We start from the raw sequence: 24,433 nt of genomic DNA, 5'->3' as shown, positions 1-24,433 counted from the left end.
CAAATTTGAACCATCCGATTTTCCGTCTTTCTATACAACATCTAAGGACTATTAGAAGAAAGTCCCCACATGACATGCAGCTATTTGTTATTCCACTTTATTCTTAAAAACACTTGCAGAATAGGCTCAAACAGAACAAAATAATAATTAAAAAGAAAATCAGGACTCGTCTGAAAATCTAAAAACAAACAGGACAAATTACACCAAACCTCACTGGATTTTACAATCAAACATGTCTTATATGAGACAACTTGTTATGTCTCCTATAAAATTGTGACAATTCATTTTTATGTGACCTTTAAACTTTTTGGAACATTGATGTTTAAGTGAGTTTTTTCAAATAAATGTCAGCGTCAGGCCACACCCCTTTTCATGTGGCTCCGCCTCTTCCTCCTCGAGGAAATGTTCCTAAAACGAGAGACGAAAACCTTTTTGACTAAACGGACCCATGCTGTGATTAAACATGTTCATATCATATATGCTGCTTGTTGCACATCAATAAACTGCTTTATCATTGTACTCTTGAGTCCCTGGAGTTTGCTTAATTGCCATATAATACGATCATGAAGCAAAGGTTAGAAAGCCGTCGGTTCTCCTTACCTGTGCGACTGAGGAACCGTCCTCTGCCTGAGAGGATGCTCGTCTGACGCTGGCTTGTTACTGAGCGACTGTCACTGCTGGTGTCTGGTTAAAGCAAAAATAGTGAGAATTTACAGAAAAACGTTCAGCGAAGGGACACCTAAACAAAAACAGGTTTAGTAGGCAAGTGAGTACAACATATTTCCAGGTGAAAACAACAAAGTGCTTCCCAAAAGGTAGAAACTATTGTGAACACAAGAATGCAAAAACATTCATAACATTAAGCAGATACAAGATGAGGTCATATAATCAAGCTATAACTATAAGCCATTCAAAAAAGGACTATTTGCTTTTAAAAAGTTTTTTTTTATTTTTTATTTTTTTTTATTAAGGTGCCACAAAGAAGGAGGCAAACTACAACTTATGGGTCATGGCTGAAAATATTGATTTCTTCTGGTCTTCATATGAGTCCCTGCTACAACTAACAATAACAACTAACAATAAAATCGCATGATTCTATTGTTAAATAATGATAATGGACTAAATGCTGCAATATCAAACCTGTTTAGATAGTGAGGGCATCAAAACGGTTAATAGATCAATCATGTTTATTCGTATGCCACATTTCAGCAGCTCAAGCATAAAAACACAAAAATACAAATCATAGGACACAGTCGTCAACTGAAACATTTTATTTTGACAAGTGAACTTTTTACACATCAGAATGTTTTAAATGCAGGTCTAAACTGGTGGGTTTTTCAGGGTAGATTTAAAGGCACTCCTTTTTAAGTGGGAAGATTATGCTCCGGGTGAACATTTTGGAAAAAAACAATCCATCATCATTCAATGATGGATTCTGGTGAATTTTGTGGAAATAAATGGACAACATTCAGACAGGAGACGAACAAACCCGATGTGAGCCTATATTACAGCATGATGTCCTGGTAGGTTCAGCAATCCACGCTTTCAACTCATCTCTTCACTACCTGCCCTTTACTTTAACAGCAGCTATTAAAGCTGTGAAACTGCCAGAAGTAATTCACTTGCGACATAAATGTTGTTAATTTCACTTACACACTGTGATACGAGGTGTAACGTGAACATTAATAGTCATGACTGTCGGCGTTGGGGTTTTGTTATCCCAAACAGAGTTAGCTCTTACATGACGAAAAGGCCATTTCTTAGTTCCAGCATTCACAGTGTTTGTTTGTTGGCAAGGTGCTGCGTTTTTACCCATCATGAAATCAGACCAGTAGATTTATAATTCATCAGTGTTGAGCGGGGACACGCCACGCTTTAGCTTTTTGGAAAGGCTTTAACCCTGGTGAGATACCGTGTGTGATTGCTGCATGACGGACAGATGTGTAAGGGCAATTTTATCGTCAAGACTTCTTGTTCAAACTGACGGCAGATCTGGAGCGTGAATGAAGGAGCAGACATGGATTTAAATTAATCACAGAATCGGTCAGTGAGGATGGGATACCTGGACAAAACAATTTAATTTGAACAGCCGTTTTATTATATCAAGCTTTATATGTTGCAAACAGCAGCACCTGGTGGTTGAAACCTGAGGAGGCTTAATTAACTGAATAACGTAAACCACAATAATCAAGAATTTACAATCCAGGCCATGATTTAAGATTAAAGGCTTATTGAACGGAGTAAATTACCAGGATCTTGACTTGTAGACGGCAGGGAGGCATCATCACGTTGCTGTCCTGTTGACTCCATGAGCATCTGGCTGTCCAGAGAAACGTCAATATCTGGACTGAATACAGATACAAAAACTTTGGAGGTTCCATAGAAAAAAAACAACATATTTTCCTCCTGATTTAACTAAACACAATGTATTCAAGAAATCTGCACACCGACATCATCTATGGAGGTAAATAATAATTTAATAATAATGGCTTGTTCTGTGTTGCTCTTTTATGAGCAAAGTGGAGTTTGTAGCACAGGTGGCTGGTACTTTTGTTATCTTTTATAAAAAATATGTCAGTATGTATTCTAATGAAAAACTAAACATTAAATAATTTCTTTAGTAAAAAGCTTCAGTGTTGCAGCTCTTTAAATCCTTCACAGAACTGTTAATGTATTAAATTACATCCTCTTTTATAACAACACACCATGTTTTCTAGCTGTGCTTTTCTGCTGTCACAAACCGTTTTAGATCATTATTTTATTTGTTCAATTCAAAGTAAAAAATTAACATAATGTTAACGTCAACATGAATTCCTGCATTAGATCCTCACCCTTCTCCTTCGTGCGCCATGAAAACCTCATCTCCATCATCTCCAGCAGCAGCCATCCCAGATGAGGCAGTTACCATGGGGACTGACTGGGAGGCCAGGTTGTCGCCACTGTCAGAGGGCATATTCTCTGTAAAGACCGTCACTGAGGGAAACAAGAGTGTTAGCAAAAAGGAGTATACCAAAGAAAGAAACAAACGAAAAAAATAAGGTATGTGTCGGCTCACCTGGTGCAGCCACCTGTAAAGGTGTGGTAGGGACACTCCTCCCTCCGCCATCTTCATCATGAGCAGCCAGGAAGAGAGGAGATTCATACATCCCCAAGCCTAAATGTACAAAAGCATTATTTATAAAATCAGATGACATTGCCAGAAATAGTTTGGTGAAGTCACTGTGTGTGTGTGTGGTTTGCACCTCCTTGAGATGCCAGCTGTCCCAGGTCCGAATGTGAAGCTGATGCCTGCTGCAGCAAATCTTCTGGAGGCCCGAACCTGAATCTGGTGGAGAGGCCTGCTACCTGTGGAGAACTGAGGAATTAAACACAGTTAGCATCACTCATTCCCACACTCTTGGAAAAAAAGGAGAATAAATGAGCGCAGCGCCTGCTGAGATTCCTCCATGAGAAGAACAACAGGATGTGAACGACTCTTACTGTATAGCCTCGGCAAAACCATCGGTGCGGTGTGGGACCACCAGAGTGGGAGTACTGGGAACCATTCTGTCATCGTCATCAAAGAACGGCTGTGGAAACACGCAGACACTTTCAGCTGACGTAAGCACCTTTACCTGCTCGATAAACTGCACATGAACTGATCAGCCATAAGATTTTATCCTCTGACAGAACAAGTGATTCAGTTGCCACATGTTCTGTCAAGAAGGTAAGAAATTACAAGTCAGAGCTTAGTAGAGGGGAATCCAACGAAAATCATCTGAAGAAGCTATCGATGTGTAATTTTTTAAATAATTTAAGCACCAACTGCATTGCCAGATATATTGGCATATTTGAAAAGTGCGTTTTTATGTGATTCTCAGCATTTGAGGGCCTCCAAGTCCGGTCATATATAGGTGTGTTATGTGTAGTGCATGTGTATTGGGATGAAGGGTGTTCTACAGTATCAGAACTGAGTTAATATCTTAATAACTATTAAGGTGTGATTATATATTTATAAGTGCCCCATGGTGGCTTGAATGATTATTTCCAAATTACATAGAAAATAGTTTGGACTGCTGTTAGCTGGAGTCACTCCAAGCATTGAACATAAAAAGATGATTGAAAGTTCAATAAGGCAGACAGAGCATCTGCATAAAGCGTCATGACATAAAATTTGTAAAATTAATATTCAGTGTCTGCTGAACATTTGTGTCATTTGTAAATGGTGAAACAGTGGTATACATGTGCTGCCAGACTTTAAGTGCCAATGCCTAAAATGGTAACTTCTTCCTAAATAAATAGTGGCAATTATTTATGCTTGATCCTTAATAAGCTAAGCTGAATATAAACTATGAAGTCAATCAGACTAGTAATATAATTAAACATGATCATTTTCTTACCATGGAGGCTAATCCAGGAGTTAGTTGAGGTCCACGACCCGATGATGGTCTACGAAGTTGAGAAGGCTGTCTCTAAAGAAGAAAACCAGAAGAAAAAGCAGATATTCCTATCACAGCACTGTAGATGCGTTTATTAAAAACTAAATTATAGATTTATATCAGAAAGCTCCAAAATTAACAATGTTGTGATTGCAGCAATGCTTTCATTGTATTTTTATTTAAATGCAATTGTTCTTTAACATGATAGCGGTGTAATCTTCTAAAATAAAGCAGCTCCTTTTATAAACTCTTATAAGTTTAAAATACCTTTATCGCGACATTGTAAATACTTCAGTAGTTGGAAGATGATTTAAAACATTAAGAGTTGGAATGAGTTTTTACTGTTCCCTTCAGTAAAAAAAACAAACAAACAAAGAAAAATCCTGAGAAACAAGCACACAGCTGACGCTGCATACTCCAAACAAAACCTCTTGTCACACAAGTCAAACCTTTGTTAATATAGAATGATAGCTTTTGGTTTTACCTGTGTGTGTGGGGGTCCCAGTTCAGGTGCCGGAGCTTGGATGAAGAGCCGGGGTGACGGCCTGCGCGGCTGGGAGAGGCGGGGCATCAGGGAGGAGGAGCAGGGGGAGTGTGCAGTGGAGCAGGTTGGAGGGTGGTGGAGGTAATCCCTAGCAGATCCTAGATCTGTTCCACAACTGGTGCCTTCTCCTGAAGGAGACAGCGACTCGGTTTGGCGATGTCACAGGTGTGCAGGAAGTGGTGCTGTGGGCTTTGGGCTTACCGCTCTGTGAGGGGTCAGCAGGGCGCTGGGAGCTGGAGGGGGCGCCGCTCACATTCTCCTCAGCGTTGGAACCCCCTGAAGGCGCGGCTTCCTCTCTCTCATCTTCAGCCTCCTGACTCTCCTCGTTGTGCTCCTCTCCTCCGCTCATCCTGCTGTCAGCAGCTCCATCATCATCTTCTTCGTCGTCTTCTTCCTAAGACAGTGAAGAACAGAGAAAGTTAGTAGCATGCACATGTGTGCATCAAAAAAAAAGCACTAATTGGTTAGAAAAGAAGACAAACCTGCTCTCCGGCTTCCTCTTCATCCTCTTCTTCGTCTTCATCCTCTTCTTCCACTCTCTGGTCCCCCTCTTTGCTCGCCCTGCTCTCGCTGTCGGTGTCGATCACGATGACGTCTCGAATTAAAGCCGAGCCCTGGGATCCCTGATCCGACGGGACGGACTGGGAAACTCCTTCGTCCTCCTCAGAAAACACCTGGAAGCCTTCCTCTGGGAGCTCCTGCAGACCATAAAAAAATAATTAAACAGAAGTATGACCTTAATATAAATTATGTGTATTATTTACAGGTTGTTATTTCCAAGCGGTACTCTTTAATCTCATAAATGAACTTCATCAGGATGCCGATTCTAATTTTTGACTACAACAAGCAGAAGCTTTTTGCAAAAATAAAAACAACGTCTACAAAATGCATTATTTACCGAGGTCCTATTTGATGCAAGTTTTCCCCCAGTGTATTTCAAGCCTGGAGGGCTACCAGGCTTTATTTGTGCCCCTACCAGGCTTAGCATTGCTTATTTATTTAAGCCTTTTTAAAATGTTTGCTTTATAGTTGATTGTCAAGTATTAATCTTCCAATCTTTCAACAACACATAATTATTAAGTGATATTTTCAAATTTCCTGTCAACCTTAAACATTTTTTAACTCAAAAACACGACAGGCTGCTGGATGAATGAGCCCTAGCAAGTTTTCTGGGGGAAACCTTGTGATGTACTGATTTTTTTCTTTTTTACCACCATGTGGAGTTACAATGGTGTGTCAGAAATAATGCGCAAATCTTACAACAATCTGTATTGTGTCTATTTTCTAGAAAACGGTTTTGCTTCATTTCTCTCCAAGAACCGACCCGACTGTCATCAGGCGAAACCTGTTGCTCTCCGATGTCCCCCAGTTCTCCTTCCAGCTCTTCATCACCCTCCATCTGCAACAAGGCAAATTACACATACCTCGTTTTTGTGCAGTAATTCTCATTTTGAAAGTGTAAAACAGTTTTTAATACATCAACAATCTTTAGCAAAGGCAGAAAAGAAGAGAGCACTGAAATAGTAATCTAATATTTTTAGTCTCCGTTTGATCTTTAATATGAATCCACTGTTCCAACTAAAGCCAACCGTGCAAAAACATAAGGAACAGTTTGCCAAACCATCTCCTTCATTTAAGTTTTGAATCCAGACTTTATGCACGTGTAGTTTTACACCAGACAACCAACTTTCCATAGAGATGGTTATGAATTTTTCACAGTTCAATGGAAGTTCCAACATGCGACAGAAATGGAAATAGAACAAAGTAAAAAGTGAGAAATATGGCAAATGATAAAAAGAAAAAAGAAACAGATGTTTATAGTGTTGTTTTAGACTCTGGGTGCAGGTTTTCTTTTACCTGCAGAGCGATTGTTGGTTTCAGTCGTAGTTTTTTAGTGTTCGGAGGTGTTTGGGAACTCTCAGGTCGACTTTCTTCTTCCTCCTCTTCAGTTTCTCTGCTTCGCTTTGAGCCAGTTTTACCTACACCAAACAAAAACTTGAACATCAGCTTATACACTAAAATCAAACATTTGTGTTTTTGCCTGTGTGTTTTATGGTAATGTCTCAAGTTTACAGGTTAATTGCATCTGAAGGCGTTGTTGTTGATCACCTGTTGAAGGCATGCAGGAGGAGGATGAGGAAGATGTGGATGGACATTCTGCCTCTATGCTGGAGCCCGCGTCCTGATTGGCTGCCTGCTGCTGGGTGGGCTGAACAAAGGCCGTGGCCTGAGTGCTGGTTGGCTGAGTTAAGGAGGCCAGAGGATTCATGAGGGAAGAGCTGGTGGAGTGAACAGAAGCTCCTGTAGAGATGAGAGCTGTAGAGAGAAACACATTTTACTTTCTCGCATCTAAAGTTACATTTGAGTTGCTCCTTTTCACTTTATTTTAAAAGTTTCAGCGTTGTTACCCTCCTGACTCTCCGTCTGTGTAGTGGGCATCACTGTGGCTGTGGGTGTTGGGATGGGGACAGGTGCAGGTGTAACCATGGGCCTGATGCTGGCCCGAGGGGTGGCCTTGCTGCCTGTGGACGGACTCGGCTTGTTGCTGGGTGCCTGAGTGCTTGGAGTGGGCCGAATGTTGGCGGTGGGCGGCTCAGACGTGCTCAGGCTGATCACGGAAAAATGAACATTAAGACAATCAATTTGATTCAGAAAACGAGAAATTTACTTTTTCTAGATCATTTCTCATCCATCCCTGAAAAACAAAATGTTACTGAATCCAAATGGAGCTTCAATCCTGCATAAGACAACAACAAAACATTCAAAACAAAAGCAAAGTCCTTGGCGTCGGTGTTACCTTCCCCTGTCTTGAGCAGGACTCTTCAAAGAAATTTGTCTCTGGTCTGAAGATCTGGGCTGATCCAACTGTTGGAGGTAAAATTAACAAAATAATAATAAATAAAAAAAACAAGTCCATAAATGTATTGAAGAATCTGCTAATTTTAGCATATAAAAGAAGATGCAGTATTTTAACAAACATATTCGAGAGCCATGTCACAATAACAAATTTTACTGAATTATAAATTGTCCCAGAAATTATTGTGATAAACAATAATATGGTTGATTGACTAGCTGTACTTGGTGCTACAGTGGCTAACACGAGTAACAGTTTAGTCCAAAACCTTTTCTGCTAAAATAAAATCTTTAGTGTGTGTCAGATACAGTACACGTTGCATATTGATCTGTTTAGCTAACATAAGATTGTGTAGCAGACAGGCTTCAAGGTGTAGAAGTTGTATCAGTGCTTCCGTTATGCTGTACTTAGCTAACGGGAAGCGTATGTTTGTGAGACGGCCACCACGTTGTAGCCACGCTACTACGTAGAATGGGCATCAGCCAATGAAAAGCGGACCCTGTGGTAAGGTCCATGTTGTTTGTTTTCTCCACGCAGAGTGACTGGTAGAAAATTTTCAGGTTGGTGGGGGGGAGGGACTAGTGAGCCACTCGTAGGGTGCCGGATAAACCAAACTAGCAGTGAATTTGACGGTGAAAGTTTATCATTTGAATGAGAATTTCTGCTCGGTAGTTGCGATATAGTCATTTTAACTATCGTAAATTGAAAATATTGCGATACATCGAGTATATTTGATACATCGCCCAACCCTAACTGGAAGATATTTTAAATATCTTTTTAATAAAACACAAAATAAAAGTGACATAAAAACCACTGCCTTTGGCCGCCTTAGGGGTGTTTTTTATTAGTAGTTATGTGAAGAAGTCCATGGTGTACCTTGGCTCCGCCCTGGTCCTGAGTTTCCTCCCTCACGTCAGAGTGAGCTTGTGTCTCTCTCAGTTCTCTCAGCTCTCTGTCCATTCGAAGAAGTCTTCCTTCGTACTGAGACTTGAGGGCGTTCATCCTGACCTCCAGCTCCTCTTTGCTCTGCTTCAGCTCCTCGTTCTCCTGACTGAGCTGCTCTTTGGCACCTGCAGGTGAAAGGTCCAGACACTCAACACAGGAAACTAAACTTCGAAAACAATGAAACAACTACATGTAGTTAGTTAAATCATCAAAATATTTTCCGGTCCAACTTACTGTTTACTTGGCCGATTTTCAATTTGGCTCCCAGAATGGCCTTTTTGGTCTTCTCCTCTTTCTCAGCCATCTGCTGTTTGAGCTGATCTTCTCTGTTCTTACTCTCAGAAAGCTGCAGGAAAACAGATTAAATAAGATTCAAACATTAATACAACTATTGTTTTTACTTATGTCTTCATAAAAGTGCAGAAGAAACCAATCAAGAATGGATTGCATAATATTTAAAGCGAGCACCTCTTGTCTGAGTTTGGTCAGCTCATCATGCACTGTCTGACTGAAATCTCCAGCAGCTGTGGAGTCATTGGCCTGGGTAGACTGGGAACTCTGGCTGGCCAGTGCTGCTTGGCTAGCTTCATGAGCATGCTTAACTTCAATTAGCTGCTCCTGCAGTTTCATAATCTCTGCTTCACGCTCAGAAACGGTCTTAAAAACACACAAAAGAGCACAAAAATAAATAAACACAATATGTACAACCGGATCTGGCAGGTAAACACTCCTGATCCAAGTTTAACTGAGTTATGAAACATTGTTTGTTTTCAGACATGCATCATTAAATTAACTTTTGGAAAATATTTTGTTCAAATATTAGAAGCAGCAAACGTATTCAGATTTTGTCCCTAACCTTCTGCAGGTTGTTCAGTTGGGTTTGAAGCTCAGCCACCTATGTGAGGACATCAGATGAAGAAGAGAAATGATCAGATACCTTTTAAAATGAAGAAACCGTGTGTTTAGAAAAAATTCTCTCTGTCTCACCTTGTTTTCGGCTCGACTCAGAGAGGTCTTCAGGTTGCTGACCTCCTGACTGTGGTTCTGCTGGAGCTCCTTCTCTTTAGCAGCGTTCTGCTGGACGGCCTCTTTAGCCTGCTGAAGCTCCTCCTGCATCTGCTGCATCTGGTTCTGCCGGGCCTGGGCCAGAGACTGGACCGATTTTAGCTTGATCTGTGCCTACAATCAGGTGAGGAGAATATGCAGCGTTAAAAGCATATATACAATTGCATAACACAAACGTAAACAGAGAAATGTTTTGTTTACGTCACTAAACAGAGCAAAGTCCTAGAACAGTCTTAATCTCACCTGCTGGAGTTGGTTCTTGAATTGGTCGAATACTTTCTGCTTCAGAGCCAGCTGGCTCTGATTCTGCTGCAACTGGGTCTGGGCCTGACTCAGCTGGGACTGGGCCTAAAAAGGTCAAGAAATAGAAAAAGAAAAGGATTTTGAGCATCTTCTTTCCATTAAAATTAGAGATAACAGCTGATGACATCCTGTGGAAATATGGTGTTGAGCTAAAGCGCTTTATAAGGCTAGACAAATTTAAAAACCATCGATAATGGGCCGAGTCTGTTTTGAATAAACTCTTATTAATAAAGAGAGACAAACTGAGAAATGTGGATTTGTCTTTACATATTTTATTTGAAAGTCAGAGTAAAATGAAAAATCATTGATTCTCTGAGATCAAGCTGGAGAGGGAAGTGAGAAGGAGAAGTGAAACTTAAAAAACATAAAATTATTTTCTATATCTCTACAGAATGGGAGAACCTCCCTTTTCGTTCTCCTCATCCTTGAATTTCTCTCAAGCTTCTAGCAAAGAAACCACAGTTTATGCACGTCTCTGGCTTACACCTGTAACCTTGAACCAAAACTGGTTCAGATGAGTTCAGGAAACAAAAGCCCCTTCTCAGAAAACTTTTATTGGTTTTGTTTTCCCCCAGAAAATAAGCCAAAGTTTTATTTTATCACAACAAGCCCCTTTTGGCTTGTGAGGATAGGCACTAACAATGCTTGATTAAAATCAAAAGGTGCATTTTCATGGTGCACAAACTCCTTCCAGCTGCAAGCAAAGCTTTTATTTTCACCAGAGTGCCCCAAAGTGCAGCATTAATTTATTTACTCAGATTTATAACAGAAAGGCAGAATCCTATGTCCAGAAAATACATTTATTTAAATAATAACCACAATGGAAAATAGAGGGAGCAGGAGACTACTACTACCATGTTTTATGGATTCAAGTAGTAAAAAAAATACAACATTAATAAAAAAAAAAAGTCTTCAGTGAATGTGTGCATTTCCTTAAAAAAAAAAATAAAATCTCTGCAGCAGTTTTATGTCCTTTTAAGCATGTTGGCACATTCAAAATAAATACTTGACGGAAACATCTAAAAACTATACAGAATTAGCCAAAAAAAGGTGTTTGACAAGGAAAATAAACATGTTCACCTATAATTGTAACGCTCGTGCAGTTACGAGTCCTTTGCTGAAACTAGCATCTGCTTTAGCTACATCTTGTGGTTTACGTCTTTTAGCCAAAGTAATCCCAAACAGGCAACTCTGTATTTTTTGGCAACTAATTTCTCCATTTTTGGACTTTTTTGTTTTAAATTCAGTTTGTGTGTGTTTACAAAGTCAAAAGGTCTCCTAAGCGAATAAATTACCCATTATCATTTATTTGACTAACAAATATTAGTGGGGAAAATTTTGCATATCATCCAACCTTAGTGCTCTGTTCAAAAAAGCTTGCAAACCGCACATTTAAAATGAATTTCATTCATGGAGACAACATGCAAACTGCAGTTTGGGATTACAATACAGGCTTTTCTTGTTGCCAAGACACAGTGCTAACCACTGGGGCACAGTGGAAAGCAAAATAATACAAACAGACCCTAAAGCATCTTTATGTCTGCGTGTGTCACCTGTTTCAGCTCGTTCTGGCTCTGTGTGAGCTGGGTTTGGAGCTCCTGGAGTTTTTCTTTGCTCTGCTGATGTTCCTTCTGAGCCGCCTCCAAGTCCTGCTGAGACTTCTGAGCCTGATTGGGGGAAAAAACAAAAAACAAACAAAAAAAGGTCACTGTGCTTAACCCAAAATCATCTCGCAAAAATAATTATGCCAAACATAATCTGATCTCAAACTAAATATTTGTAAATTAATATCTATGTTTTATAGAGAATTTGCATCTATAAAATGTCAGATTTGTTTGATAATTATATTTATTGATACTAATAAACTCTGAATAGTATTCACAGCTGTTTGGGGGACTAAAGGACTAAATTTACGCACATGTTATAACCCTTCTTTATCAAATCCTTTGTCTGAAAGAGCTAAAAATGCCATTTTAACTTTTTAACATACTGGGTCCTGCTCAAAAAATCCTAAAAGAGGAATGCTTACTACTTACAAAATTAACCAGCATGTTGTATTTTTCCAAATGATGCTCCCTTTTTCACAAACTCTTAAATTACATCCATCTTTTGAACTCACCTCCGCCTGCCTTTTCTGAGCTTCCTCCTTCAGAGTATGTAGTTCATCTTGGGTCTTCTTCAGGTCGTCCTTTCCAGATGTTTCCCCAGCCGTCTGGAACCCAAACTAATTATTAGTCACTTCATCTTTCATTCACTGTCTTCAACATTAGGTCTGTAAAGTCACAAAGTTAGATCAAAGTAGACAGATGTTCTAAGAAAGTAAAACAATTTCTAAACAAACAGGCTGAAATTATTACATTTTTAACATTAATCCTTCACACACACAACCAGTTGACAAGCATTAGTGGAAATAAGCATCTAAAAAGGTTTTATATTTCTGTATTGATTAATATCAGACTATCAATCTTTATTTGACCAAAGTGCTCCATCCTACCTTATCATTCTGGGCTTTCAGCTCCTCATACTGAGTCTTGTAGCGGCGTCCAATCTTCTTCACCTGAGTGATGGTCCTGTTCTTCTCCAGAATTTCATTGTTTTTGGTTTCCACGTCTTTCTTAAGAGAGTCTTTTTCCGATGTCAAGCGGACCACAGAGTCTTTGAGACCTTGAAGCTGGGCTTGAGCCGAATTGCTGCTGGCGTTGGATCTAAATCACAAAACAGAATCAGCGTAGCGAAAATAAAACCGTGTGCCTCTTTGTATTCCTGCTGCGGTTTGAGTGCAGCTCCACGAAGCGCGGCGGTGAGGTGTGTTGTACCTGGCCAGCTCAGTCCTAAGCTTAGCCGCCTCTTCAATTAGCTGCGCTATGCGTTTCTGTTGTGCCTCTTTCTCAGCTGTGGTCTTCTGTTTTTCCTCAGCGTCTCCCTCTTTTTGTTGGCTGACCAGGTGCTGTGGACACAAACACTGAAATTTACTCAAACTGAAAAAAAAATAAAGACAGAGACAGCAACACAGTGCATTATTACAAGTGAAAAAAAACACCACAAATATATATGTAAAGACAATAATAATTTTCCACAGATGTCTAAGATCTGTAAAGTGGCAACTAAAAAGAAACCTTGTTACCCGATAAATCTTTGAGTTCACATAGAAAATAAGAATTTACACGAAGCACGAAGGAGAGATTCCTGGATAATGGTATTGTGTATCGATAATGGACAAATGTATTTATATTTGCAGTCCCAAATGCTAAACTATTTGAACACTGGTGTTAGTGTCAGGCCTTTAATGGACATTTGAAAATGCAGCTAGACTTGCTTGCTATTTAAAGATGCATTCAACCACTCCAGAATATTTCCCTCTTGACAAACATCTTAAATTTTCCCACATTATAACACAAAACCTATTTAACAACTGAGGCCTGAACCACTGTTGCTAAAACACCAAGAGAGCAACTGTTTCCTTCTTACTTGAACTTTAGCCTTCCAGCGTTTGAGGTCGTCCTCCAGCAGCCTCTTATCAGCCTGCAGGGAACCATTTTTCTCCGACAGTATAGACAGAGAGTTATGCAGGGGGGCGATGTCTGACTGTAGCTTTGTTACCTTGAAGGAACAAAGGAAGGAAGCATTTATGATCAACGTCTTCAATTAAACGACTGTAATGTAATATTTCAGCACAACTGGAACACCAATAATACTCTTATTATTGTAATAAAAACGGAGTGGAGAAAAAAAAAAGTTAACCAAAGACAACCGGAGGCAGCAAGAGACAGTATGAAAGTTAGTGCTTGGTTCTCACTTTAGCCTGGGCCTGCTGAAGCTCCAGTTCCAGTTTATCTCGGTCCATTTTCAGCATCCTGTTGTTTTCTTGCAGAGCGCTGATGCTCTCCATCTTCTTCAGCTGCTCCTGCTGCTCACACAGAGTCTTGCTGGTCAACTGGGGAAAGTTTAAACCACCAAGAAATTTATCATTACTATCTATTCCAGCTTTACTTTTCATGAAAGGCATTTCTGCATTTGTCAAAGGTAAGACAGTAGGATGAAAGAGGTCAAGGTAGTCATTCGGTCTCGTACTTGCATCCTCTCCCTCTCTGCATTTAGAGCTTCCTGCAGCTCCTTCAGTTCTCTGTTTTTGTGCTCGACTTGCTGTTTGTAGCGAAGAGCCTCTCCTTCAGACGCCTCGGACTGAGCAACAGCAATCTCCTTCTCGCGACGCACAAACCTGAACAACACGCAAACACACTGAACTCGGCAACCTTTGCCTGGCACAAAGTAAAACAATCATTAAAGCACTGCTCTTTCACTTCGTCAACTGATAGGAAAAACAGTTAACACCTCAGAAAGCTGGACTGAAATTAAAAATTTCCTAAACCACAGTTCATGATTCATAATACAGTCATTTCAATTCCCAAAATACACAAAAACCAGTGCTTTATTTGGTATCCAATCCAAACCCGGTTGAGCAACCTTGGATTCAAAACCAAGAAGTAAGAAAAACTTGAGGTAACAAAAAAAAAAGGAATTAAATAAATCCACTGGACCACATATTAACCTTAACTGTGCTAACGTTCAAAGAGTTAAATATTCTCAAAAAAGTTATTTTTTGGTTAACAAGTTGCATAATTAATTGGCAATGCTTGTGTTAAAGCAGATGCAGTGACCCCAGCTGTGGTAGAGGACTCACCTAAGGATTTCCAGAATCTGTTCAGTGGTTTTTCCGTCCTCACTAAATGAAAGGTCCAGCTGCTGATGCTGCTGCTGCTGCTGCTGGCGACTCCTGGCAGCCATTTCATCCATCTGCTGGAGAAGGAGACTATTTTGCTTTCCCTGTTCCTCAAAGCGAGATTTCATACTGGACAGCTCTTCCTGCAAAAGAGTGGAAGCAAATTTGTTTCGACCAATCAAAGGCTAATGAAATATAGATCTCCCAGCCTAAAAACACATCAAAGACCTTTTTGATGGTTGTACCTTTAGTCGCTTCTCCGTTGTAATCCAGACATTAGTTTTGACTTGTAGGAGGGAAGTAGCTTTCTTCAGTTCTTCTTCGATCTCCCTCTTACGTGCTGCTTCCTGCTGGGAGGTTTTCTTCAGCTGCTGCAGAGCCTCCACATCGGCAGCATGAAGCATCAGCTCTCGTTCGTACTTGGCCTGCGCCTCGCTAGCTAGCTTAGTCTGAGGGAAGAACAGAGTTTGAGTAAGGCCTGATTCCTAGATAAACGAAGCTGGTTTCTTTACAATGGACCTGCAGCAGGCTGTTCTGCGTGGCTTTCTGTTCCTGTGTGACGGCGGCGGCAGCTCTCTCCAGGGCGTCCTGCTGTTCTGTCTGACTGGCCTTCAGACTGCGCTGCAGCTCCAACACCTCAACAAACAAATCAGGTTTAGACTCACTCCGAATGAATCGTCTAGAACTACAACAGGCCAGAATATGCACAACAAAACGTTCATCAAATAAATACCCAACTAAGGAATTAAAAGTGTTCTTATTAAATTAAGTGAGCTTCGATATTTTAAGGATGCGTTCCCACCAGCCTGGTTTAGTCCACTTTAGTAAGGCTCCACTTCTTTAGTCTAGAAAGTCCTGTTAGTTTGGCGAGGTGTGAATGTGAAATCAAACTCTGGCGCTGACAAAAAGAGCAAACTCTGCTCCGCCTACAAACCTCGGTCTCGGTTCAGCTGAAGTGAACTCTGGTCCGGTTCGAATTCAAATGTGAACACCAAACTAAAACAAATCCCAGAGCATAGCACTAGCAGGAGAAACGACTTGAGGTTTTTGGCCAAAGACAAAAAAAATAATAATCTTACAATCGCTAAAATCTGATGCTGCTCCATTTTTGTTGACATTTTGTGATGAAGTTACACTCAGTGTCTTCTTCAGTTTTAATTATTTTTCCTTCTGCTGATTTTTGGTGCAGCGTCTCCACAAGCGAGGAGAGGGAAGGATTTTCAAAGGGTTTGGTTTGTTTGACACACTGCAGTATGAAAGGGAATCACACCAGCTGAAAATGTAACAAAAGTGGTTTACTGGACTAAGAGGTGTTAAAACACCCTAAATGATTATGGTGTCAATAGACCTAAAAAGGTTTGCATTTTCTGACTGAAAATATTAAAAAAACAAACTGAAAAAATGTTTAAGTAGTGTTTTTCCACTGTTGAGAGTTTTATTTAGAAAAACTGTTGAGCAAGAGAAGTTTGTTTCGCCTTTTAGTGCAGCTAATATCAGAGTGGATCACTGAGTTAATCTAAAATCTTGCCTGGTGTAAGGAAGACAGTGTCACTTCAGATTAATGGTCCTCCACTGTTTAAATGGCAAAGGGAGCAGCTGGGCCCTCATGTCCTCCTGTAGCAGCTGAGACCGTCTTACTTGTTTCTCCACTGCATCCACAGCCTTCTTCCTCTCCTCCAGCTCCTGCTGCTTCAGCTTCTCCACCTCTAGCATCTTCTTCTCCAGCTGCTTCTGCACATCCTCTGACTGCTTCAGTCGGACCTCTAGAGGAGAGCGTGACTGAAGAAAAGACAGAAACATTGAGTATGTCTGTGTTCACTTTACTATATTCAACCAACTTGGCACCATTGCGTCGTCTACCTCCTTTTCTTTCTTCAAGCTGTCTTCCAGAGTTAGAACTACAGATCGGTACTGTTCAACCGTGGCATTAGCGTTCTTCAGCTGCTCCGCCAGCTCAGCGTTTTGTTCCTCGGCACTTCGTAGTTGAGCCTTCAGGTCTGAAAGCTCCTGCTCTGATTGGCCGAGCTGCGGAGAGGCTGCCGGCACTGAGGAGTGTACTGTGGGAGACGAGCAGAGCCGCAAACACCGTCATCACCGAAACTCAAAGGTTTGTCTCTAAGTGCTGGATGTATCATGTGCAAACATATGCACCTCTGAGTGGAGCCCGCAGGGCAGCAGATCTGATGATTGGGGGGGTTGTGATGCTGGAGGCGGCAGCGGCTTCGGAGGAAGACGCAGACGCCAGCTGAGCTTTCAGCGCGGTCACCTGCTGCTCAGAGCCACGCAGCAGCTCCTTGGTCTTCTGCAGCAAGATGTTTTGTGTCTCCAGCTGCTTCTTTGCTTCTAATAACTGGGCCTAGAGTCCAGAAAGAAGGAGCAGAATAAAAACATTTATAGTAAACAGTGCTTAAGAATCCTGAACTATATCAAGAAATAGAGAAACATTTTATGTACATCCATGGTTCGTCCGAGGGCGTGTCGCTGAGCAACTTCTTCCTCCAGCTTGGCCTTTATTGAGGCCAGTTCAGCTTCCAGCCGTTCTATTTTGTTGTTAAGTCGCTGGTGAGTCTCCATTTCTGTACGTTCCATGGCCAACTTGAGAAAAATAAAGACAAATTAGATGGTTAAAAAAAAAAATGCACGCGTTTTTATCAGCAAGAAATCTATTCAATTAAATGTAATATTTAATTTTAAACAGTCACTAAAAAGCCTTCAGCGGCAACTGCTAGAAGAACAGGAAGAGAGGAAACCAAAAGGATCCAGTTTGGTTTGATACCTGTATAGTTTTCAGGTTGGTCAGCAGAAGGTTCTGGTTGCGTTGCTCAGCCAGAACAGCTTCCTTCTCTTTATCGAGTCGACACTCTGCCTGCCGCAACATGTCTCTCTCTTTAGTCAGGTTCTCCACACGCACCTGCAGAACGGGAAGGGAAAAGAAGACGCAGTCCTTGTTAGTGGTTCATAAACTGATGACTTAAAGAAATAAATCCAGAACTTCTGAGTTACCAGACTTACTGATATAAACTCAATCTAACAATGAAGTATGGTAAATCCTGTTTCAAGAAATTAAGAAAAGGATCTCAAAGTAAACTGGCAAACGTAAAGTCTTATTAAACTACAACTAGAAAATAGCCATCTGTATTTGCTACCAAAAAAAAAAAAGAAAGCAACAAATGGATGCAAAGTCAAATGAGAGAAAAGTAAAATATATACTCTCATAAACAATACAAATGATAGGGCTAGTTCACTATCTTTTGTATTCTTTATGAAAGTGTGTGTATATATATATATATATATATATATATATATATATATATATATATATATATATATAAATATATAAATATAAAGGCCAAGTCTTGTCAAATCTGCCTTTTCAAAGTTGTAACTAACATTTTTTTCTGCTAAAGAAAATGTTAGTTTTTAGCTACATTTAGCTATATTTTTCAACCTTTTATGAAGACAAATGTAGGTATACAAAAAGTACTGATTTAATTGAAACCAATTAATTTGCTGAAATTATTTTTTTTTAATTATTCAGAGGAGTCACACTAAAAATAAAGTCTCCATAGTGACTCAAGTTATATTTTCTTATACTTTCTCTGGTTTTTTAGGTTATGAATTCATAAATTTGAACATAACAAATCTTTTTGAATAAAACAAAGCTATAAAGACATACATCGGTGTATATTAATCTAAAATCAAGTGTTCGAAAAAGCCAATATGATCAATGGTTGTTGCTGAAGAGAACAAAATAGAATCCAAGGTGCAATACAATCTGATGTTTAAACTTAGAACAATATCCCCAATATTCTTTTTCTCCCTCACCTGTTCCAGTGCCAGTTTTTCATTGGCCTTCCTCAGGTCGTGGACCATCGTATGGATGTTGTGCTCATACCGCTGAACTGTGGCGGTCATTGTTTGGTTGCTCTTCTGCAGTGCGCTGATCTCTCTGCGGTAAGCTGACACAGTTTCCTGAAGAATCTCATACCTGGACAAATAGATGCACACATATCTCAGGAGTTGAGGACAGAAACAGGATAGTTTTGTTGCTTACTATAAGAAAAAAAACCCAAACCTCTTGTTACTGAAGTCCAGCTGAGAAGTGAGTCTGGCGTGGCTGGAGCGGAGCTCTGCCAGCTGCTTCTGCAATCGGTCATTAGTTTCATTCAGCATCCGGTCATTCTCAGCCTTTTCCTTCTTATATAAAGTAAAAGCGTCGTTGAGCTGGAAGTGAACAGATTTACTTTCAGAGAGGAGACTGGGATGAGATTTCTGAAATTCATTCACCGTGTTAAAATAACAAAATGAGGGAAATAACCAATGAAAACGCGAACCTGTTTCAGAGCAGCTTTTGTGTGAACGGTCTGGCTGGACTCTGCGGCAGCGGCTCTCTGAGGAGTGGAGCGAGTAGCTGGGGCGGAAGGACGGAGAATCAACTCCTGACCTGTCAACAAAAACAAGAAATTATGACCTCATTCTGTTAATCGGACGCATCCAGTTGTAAAATTGCCCTTTCTGTACATTTTCTAATTTTATATTTTCCTGTGACTACATGCTTCCATTTGTCTGTCCCTTTCTCTGTACAATAAGTCGCCTCACTGAGGGACAATAATGGATATTTCTATCAGAGCTCTGGTGTCACCTTGAGGAGGCAAGCTGAAGCCGGTGCTCTGAGTCAGCAGAGCCTTGAACATGTCTCTCTGCCTAGCGTTGGAGTCGGCCAGCTGTTTCTGCTGGTTCCTCTGCTCTCTCAGCTGCTCCACCTCCTTCTGTAGTTTATCCACAACAGACTCCAACTCTGTTATGCTACAACCAGAGATAAAAGATGATAAGAAGAGAAGAAGGCCTTTTCTTCTAGAACGTTTGTGAAACACTTCCAATAAAATAAAACCTACTGACAGGATTTCTTACCGTGCGTTTTCCTCCCTGGACCGCTCCCTGCTCTTCTCCTCCTCCAGCTCCCATAGTCTTCCCAGCAGGCTTTGGTTCTGTTTCTGGAGCTCCATCACGCTGCGGAACGACAGCTGGCTCGAGCTGTTCACCTCCGAGGTGCTGGAAATATCGGAGGAGCTGCCATCGTCTTTGGACACCCGATTGCCGCGCGCTTCTTCCAACTCGACCAGGAGATTGCACAGCTGAGCCAGGCAGGTTAACGCGTTAAACTCCAGATCCGGGTTACTGCTATGAATTGACACTGAATATCTGATACCTGTGAAGATGAATCCTCTAGTTGCCTCTCAGCCTTTAGTTTCTCTCTCTCCATGGCGTCGTAGCTCTGCTTGGCTTCATCTTTCTCTTTTTGCAGACTGTAGATCTCCTGGTGGCATAAGATGTTTTCCCATTTATGAAAGACATTACTTAATGCCACTAAGTGAATAAATTCATAGGCAAATAACTTGACGCACCGTTCGAGCTTGTTCCAGTTTGTTGCATAGGGAAGCCATTGACCTCTGCATGCTCTCATACTCCTCTCTCTGTCGCTTGAGCACAGGAGCTTTGGACTCCACCTCCTGCACTATTTCATCAAGGACTTTGCTCACCCTCCTCGTCTCCTGCTTCTCAAGCTGCAGCTGGGTCTGGCACTCTGCATATGCATTATATAGCTAAGGGAAACACAGAAGGGGAATGTTTTACTCAGAAAACTCGACTCCAAACTCTCTCTGTGCTTGCAAATAAAGAAATGTATGTTGATTTCCAGCCAAACTAGGGCTGCAACGATTAATCGATTACTGAAATAATCGTAAGCTAATTTTGTAGGGGATTAACTAGAGCAGTAATTAAGTCAAAACTGTACAAAATCAACTTCGGTTAATGGGCTTTATTTCTTACATCGAAAAATTTCATGCCAGGCTTGACAATTGCAGCGATGGCAGCCGCTGATGGACACATGGAGTCCAGCTGTTCTTCTGTCAAAGAAGACCCGCCTGCACGAGGAAAACACAGAACATTAGCACTAAAATTAGCATCGCTACACTCCACCTTCAACAGAATGAAGATGGGCATCTGCAAAGTGTGTGAGTGAATATTCATACAGCAGTTTTTTCCGGCAGCCTTCATCGTTGCATTTTCCAGTTCCTTCTCCATTTTCTTTATCTTCTCTCTAAGTTCTGCCTCAACTCGTACCTTTTGCTCTTCAGCATCGGAAACTTTCTTCTCCAGACCCTTGTTAGCTGAAAAGTTGAAACATCGGTCAGTCACAGGTTATCAGAGATGAATGGCATATGGAAAGCTAAAGTAAAAAAAAAATACTCAGAGGTTCTACCTTCTCCTGTCTCTCTGACCAGCTTGCTAAGCTCCTCCACTGCTCTGCTGAGCTCCTGGTTCTTTGCCTCCATGTCAGTCGCTGCACCCTGCCGAAGGACGTACCCCACATTGAGTTTTCTTTTTTTAATAATCAGTGATCAGTAATTAAGAGCTTTAAGATTTAAGTGGTTCTGACCTTATAGAGTGATGATAACTTGACATGAGCGTTGAGCTCAACACGGTATTTCTCCTCCATAGCAACCTGTTCATCCTTTGCCTTGAGGGACAGATGGTAAAAGCAAGATACAAGACATAAGAGGGGACTCTTTTAAAATAAGTGTACATATATAGGACTAGGACCAATTACCTGTTTCAGTTTGTTATTGAGATCTTCGGCTCTTTTACTTTGGCTTTCGCCGAGTTCTTTCAGAGAACTGAGCTGACTTTCAAGTCTGCTCACCTATTGAAGAGAAATATTACAAGACATTAAGAAGCTAAACAAAACAACAAAACCCACCCTAACATAGAAGCCTGCAGTATATCAGTGTTTTCATCCCCAGTTGTGTTTAGAGGTTTGTCCACCTGCTCGTTGCTGCTCTGCAGACTGCCCTGCAGCTCCAGTATCTCCTTCCCCTTCTCTCTGTTGGTGTTCAGTAACTCCTCAGTTTTGGTCGACAGCTCTGCAGTTAACCAATCAACTTTCTTCTCCAGCAGCTCTTTCTCCTGCTCCATTCGTTTCTCTCGGTGCTACAATTACAGTGATATACTATCTTTTAGAAGGAAAACTCCCTCTTTGGCTTCGTATACTGCCTTGTAAAAGCATTAATATCCTTAAGCCATCGAGGGGATTTTATGTGACAGAACAGAATGAGGTAGTATGGTACATCATTGTGAACCGGAAGAAAAGCTATCAGACCTGCACAGAGGCTGTCGATGACTGTATTTCATCCAGCTTTAGCTGGAACTCCATCTTTAGTTTGTTGGTGTCAGTCAGCTTCTCATTCAGACGTTTCATGTCCTCTAAAAACACAAATGTCACAAATTTAGAAGAAATAAGGCAAGTCTTCTGCAGCTACAAACAAAAACTTGAGATGAGAAAACATCTCTAAAAAAATAATGGAGATCAAGCCGTATTAGCACATTAATACGGCTTTATTAGGAGCTCTGTAATATTTCAATGAGGACCTAAATAACAAAGTTACCTGTCAGGTTCTCCAGCTCCTGCGTTCTCTTCTCCAGCAGCCTCTCCAGTTCTCTCTTCTCCGCCTCAATTTCATACTTTGCCTTGGTTTGCTGCAAAAAAACAAAAATTTAAAATTTAAAAAATACACAGATGCAGTACTATAACAATAGTGAAAAATCTCATTTGTTATTATTTCAGTGATTAAAACAAAAAATTTGAACGACCTTATTGATCTAACAAAAACCCTTAAAAACACGAATTTAACACAATCATGTTTGTGTATAATAAAGCTTCATTTGACCAAATTCAAACATTTGATGTACATTCAAGTGTCATCTGACCATAGATAATTGTGTCTGACTGTATTTGCATAATGACCTGCATAATGACCCACATTATCCACACACTGAATGTACCTTGCTGGACCTATGTTTTTAAATAAATATTTATGTAATTAATTTCATTTTAGGTTTAAAATAGATATATTCTTGGAATAATTAATTCATACTGACAAAAAGGTTAGAAAATAAATGTAAAATAGAGATAAGAATAGATCACATAACTTTGAATGAAATAATAAATTATGTTAATCATATTTAGGAGCAGATCTGTCACATCCAGCAAATTAACCAGCTATTACGGTAGTACCAACCAGGCCGAGGATAAAATTAGGTTTAGGAACTGTTCATTTCCTTTACCTGTTGTGGTTGTTTTTCTTCACTGGTCTCATCCTCTATTCCTTTCAAAGAGCTCAGCTCTTCATCTGCACAAAGAGACACATTCAGATCAAACATTCAGCAACGTAAGGAAACCGATTCATTGGTTATATAATAAATAGATGAGAACTCACTTAGTTTTTTATTCTCCTCTTTCAGGATCCGCAGGTCGTTTGTGGCAGAAAGGATCTGTTCTTGGCTGTTGGTCAGTTGTTTCTCAAAGTCAAAGTATCGTTGCTCTGCAGGGACAAAATATTCAGCAGATAAGCAGGGATACAAAAGAATATAAAACTAATTTTTTCTGTGGAAAAATGTTGACAGAGAATGTGTAAATTGCTTAAAGGAATATTATTAACACTTTAAATTTGTGACAGAGTGAAAATGAATGTATATGGCTGCTTTTGTCACAATTTATGATGTTGACAATGATTTCTGATTTACACATTATTTATTTAATCTTTAGCAAAGACACTTTTTTCTACACCACCGTGTGTTACGATAGTCTGTAGGGTGCCGTCTGTGTAGTTCAGTACCAGTCACTGTTATATATATATATATATATATATATATATATATATATATATATATATATATATATATTAGACACAATAAGACTTAAGTGTTTTCATGAAGCATGAATGAAATCCCCCGCACAAAATCTCATCTAGAATTAGTACTATGTTTTTTTTCTCTCTCTCTTGAGCGTTTATACTGATATAGTGTACAAAGATCAAAGAACTATTGTAGAATATTTTGCATTATTTTGTGATTTTGGCCTTCAAACAGAAGATTCCTAAGCATCGTGTAATCAGAAGCTGTTTTCTAAGCCTGTGGGAATCCCTCTCCACCGCCGAAGTTAGCTTTTAGCATGGCACCGCAGCTAGCACAGAAGGGTGATTTTTATCCAAAAATGGACTAGTTTGTACATCGAACGACACAAATAAAGACATTCTAGCAGTCAGGAGTTGTCTACAACTGGTTTATGCCATTTTAACACTAATAACAGTGAATTACAATAGTGGCTAGGCGGATGTTACTCACCACTGTCTGCTTTGAACCGCTCATGCTGCGTCTTTAGCGCCTCGTTAGCATTCTGCAGGTCTGCTACAAACTTCTCCAGCTTGTTTTGGACGCCTTTCGGGAGTTTGTTCAACTCTGTCCGCTCTAGGGCCTGCAGCAAGACGACCGCCATCTTCACCAACTCCTCCCCAAAAACGAAAGAAATAACTGGACGCCAAAGTCCTTAACTGTAGTCCTGGAGTGTATTCTATCACCAAAACTGAAGAGTACGGACGACGGAAGTCTGAAGCTACGTTAATATATGATACAGGAAATACAACTTAAACTTTCAAAATAAAACTTTTTGTGTGAAATGAATTATTTTTTACCGTTAATAATAAGCACATGTGTTGACATCGACATTACTTTAGTTGTTTTTTAGT

General features: G+C 40.3%; 1 protein-coding gene across 2 annotated transcripts; it reads right to left on the bottom strand.

Moving 5' to 3' along the window:
• Positions 1 to 81: 81 nt before the first annotated feature.
• tpra (translocated promoter region a, nuclear basket protein) lies at positions 82 to 24,280 on the bottom strand. 2 transcript variants are annotated; one of them, XM_044134128.1, is made up of 55 exons: positions 24,033 to 24,280; positions 23,126 to 23,230; positions 22,974 to 23,038; positions 22,295 to 22,385; positions 22,009 to 22,112; positions 21,675 to 21,839; positions 21,460 to 21,552; positions 21,289 to 21,369; positions 21,112 to 21,199; positions 20,882 to 21,019; positions 20,679 to 20,773; positions 20,255 to 20,452; positions 20,059 to 20,166; positions 19,761 to 19,984; positions 19,492 to 19,655; positions 19,184 to 19,293; positions 18,925 to 19,073; positions 18,675 to 18,837; positions 17,626 to 17,760; positions 17,304 to 17,444; positions 17,001 to 17,205; positions 16,710 to 16,906; positions 16,488 to 16,628; positions 15,369 to 15,485; positions 15,095 to 15,298; positions 14,811 to 14,992; positions 14,201 to 14,348; positions 13,926 to 14,063; positions 13,598 to 13,729; positions 12,946 to 13,076; positions 12,624 to 12,834; positions 12,249 to 12,341; positions 11,683 to 11,796; positions 10,070 to 10,174; positions 9,749 to 9,940; positions 9,618 to 9,656; positions 9,230 to 9,418; positions 8,996 to 9,107; positions 8,693 to 8,886; positions 7,760 to 7,827; positions 7,371 to 7,570; positions 7,072 to 7,278; positions 6,820 to 6,941; positions 6,287 to 6,361; positions 5,445 to 5,660; positions 5,164 to 5,356; positions 4,903 to 5,090; positions 4,380 to 4,451; positions 3,481 to 3,569; positions 3,243 to 3,355; positions 3,056 to 3,154; positions 2,832 to 2,973; positions 2,250 to 2,347; positions 601 to 684; positions 82 to 408 (listed from the first exon to the last, which is right to left on the bottom strand). In XM_044134128.1, the coding sequence occupies exons 1-55, from the start codon at positions 24,181 to 24,183 to the stop codon at positions 371 to 373; spliced, it is 7,416 nt and encodes a 2,471-aa protein (XP_043990063.1). In that variant the 5' UTR covers positions 24,184 to 24,280; the 3' UTR covers positions 82 to 370. The 2 variants fall into 2 exon arrangements, with proteins under 2 accessions (XP_043990063.1, XP_043990066.1); XM_044134131.1 differs by having other exon boundaries at positions 9,791 to 9,940.
• Between the last annotated feature and the right edge of the window lie 153 nt (positions 24,281 to 24,433).

This window comes from Gambusia affinis, linkage group LG12 (genome assembly GCF_019740435.1).
Source record: "Gambusia affinis linkage group LG12, SWU_Gaff_1.0, whole genome shotgun sequence".
NCBI classification, from domain to species: Eukaryota; Metazoa; Chordata; class Actinopteri; order Cyprinodontiformes; family Poeciliidae; genus Gambusia; species Gambusia affinis.
Note: the sequence above shows the minus strand (reverse complement) of the source record. Positions and strands in the feature narration are given on the sequence as shown.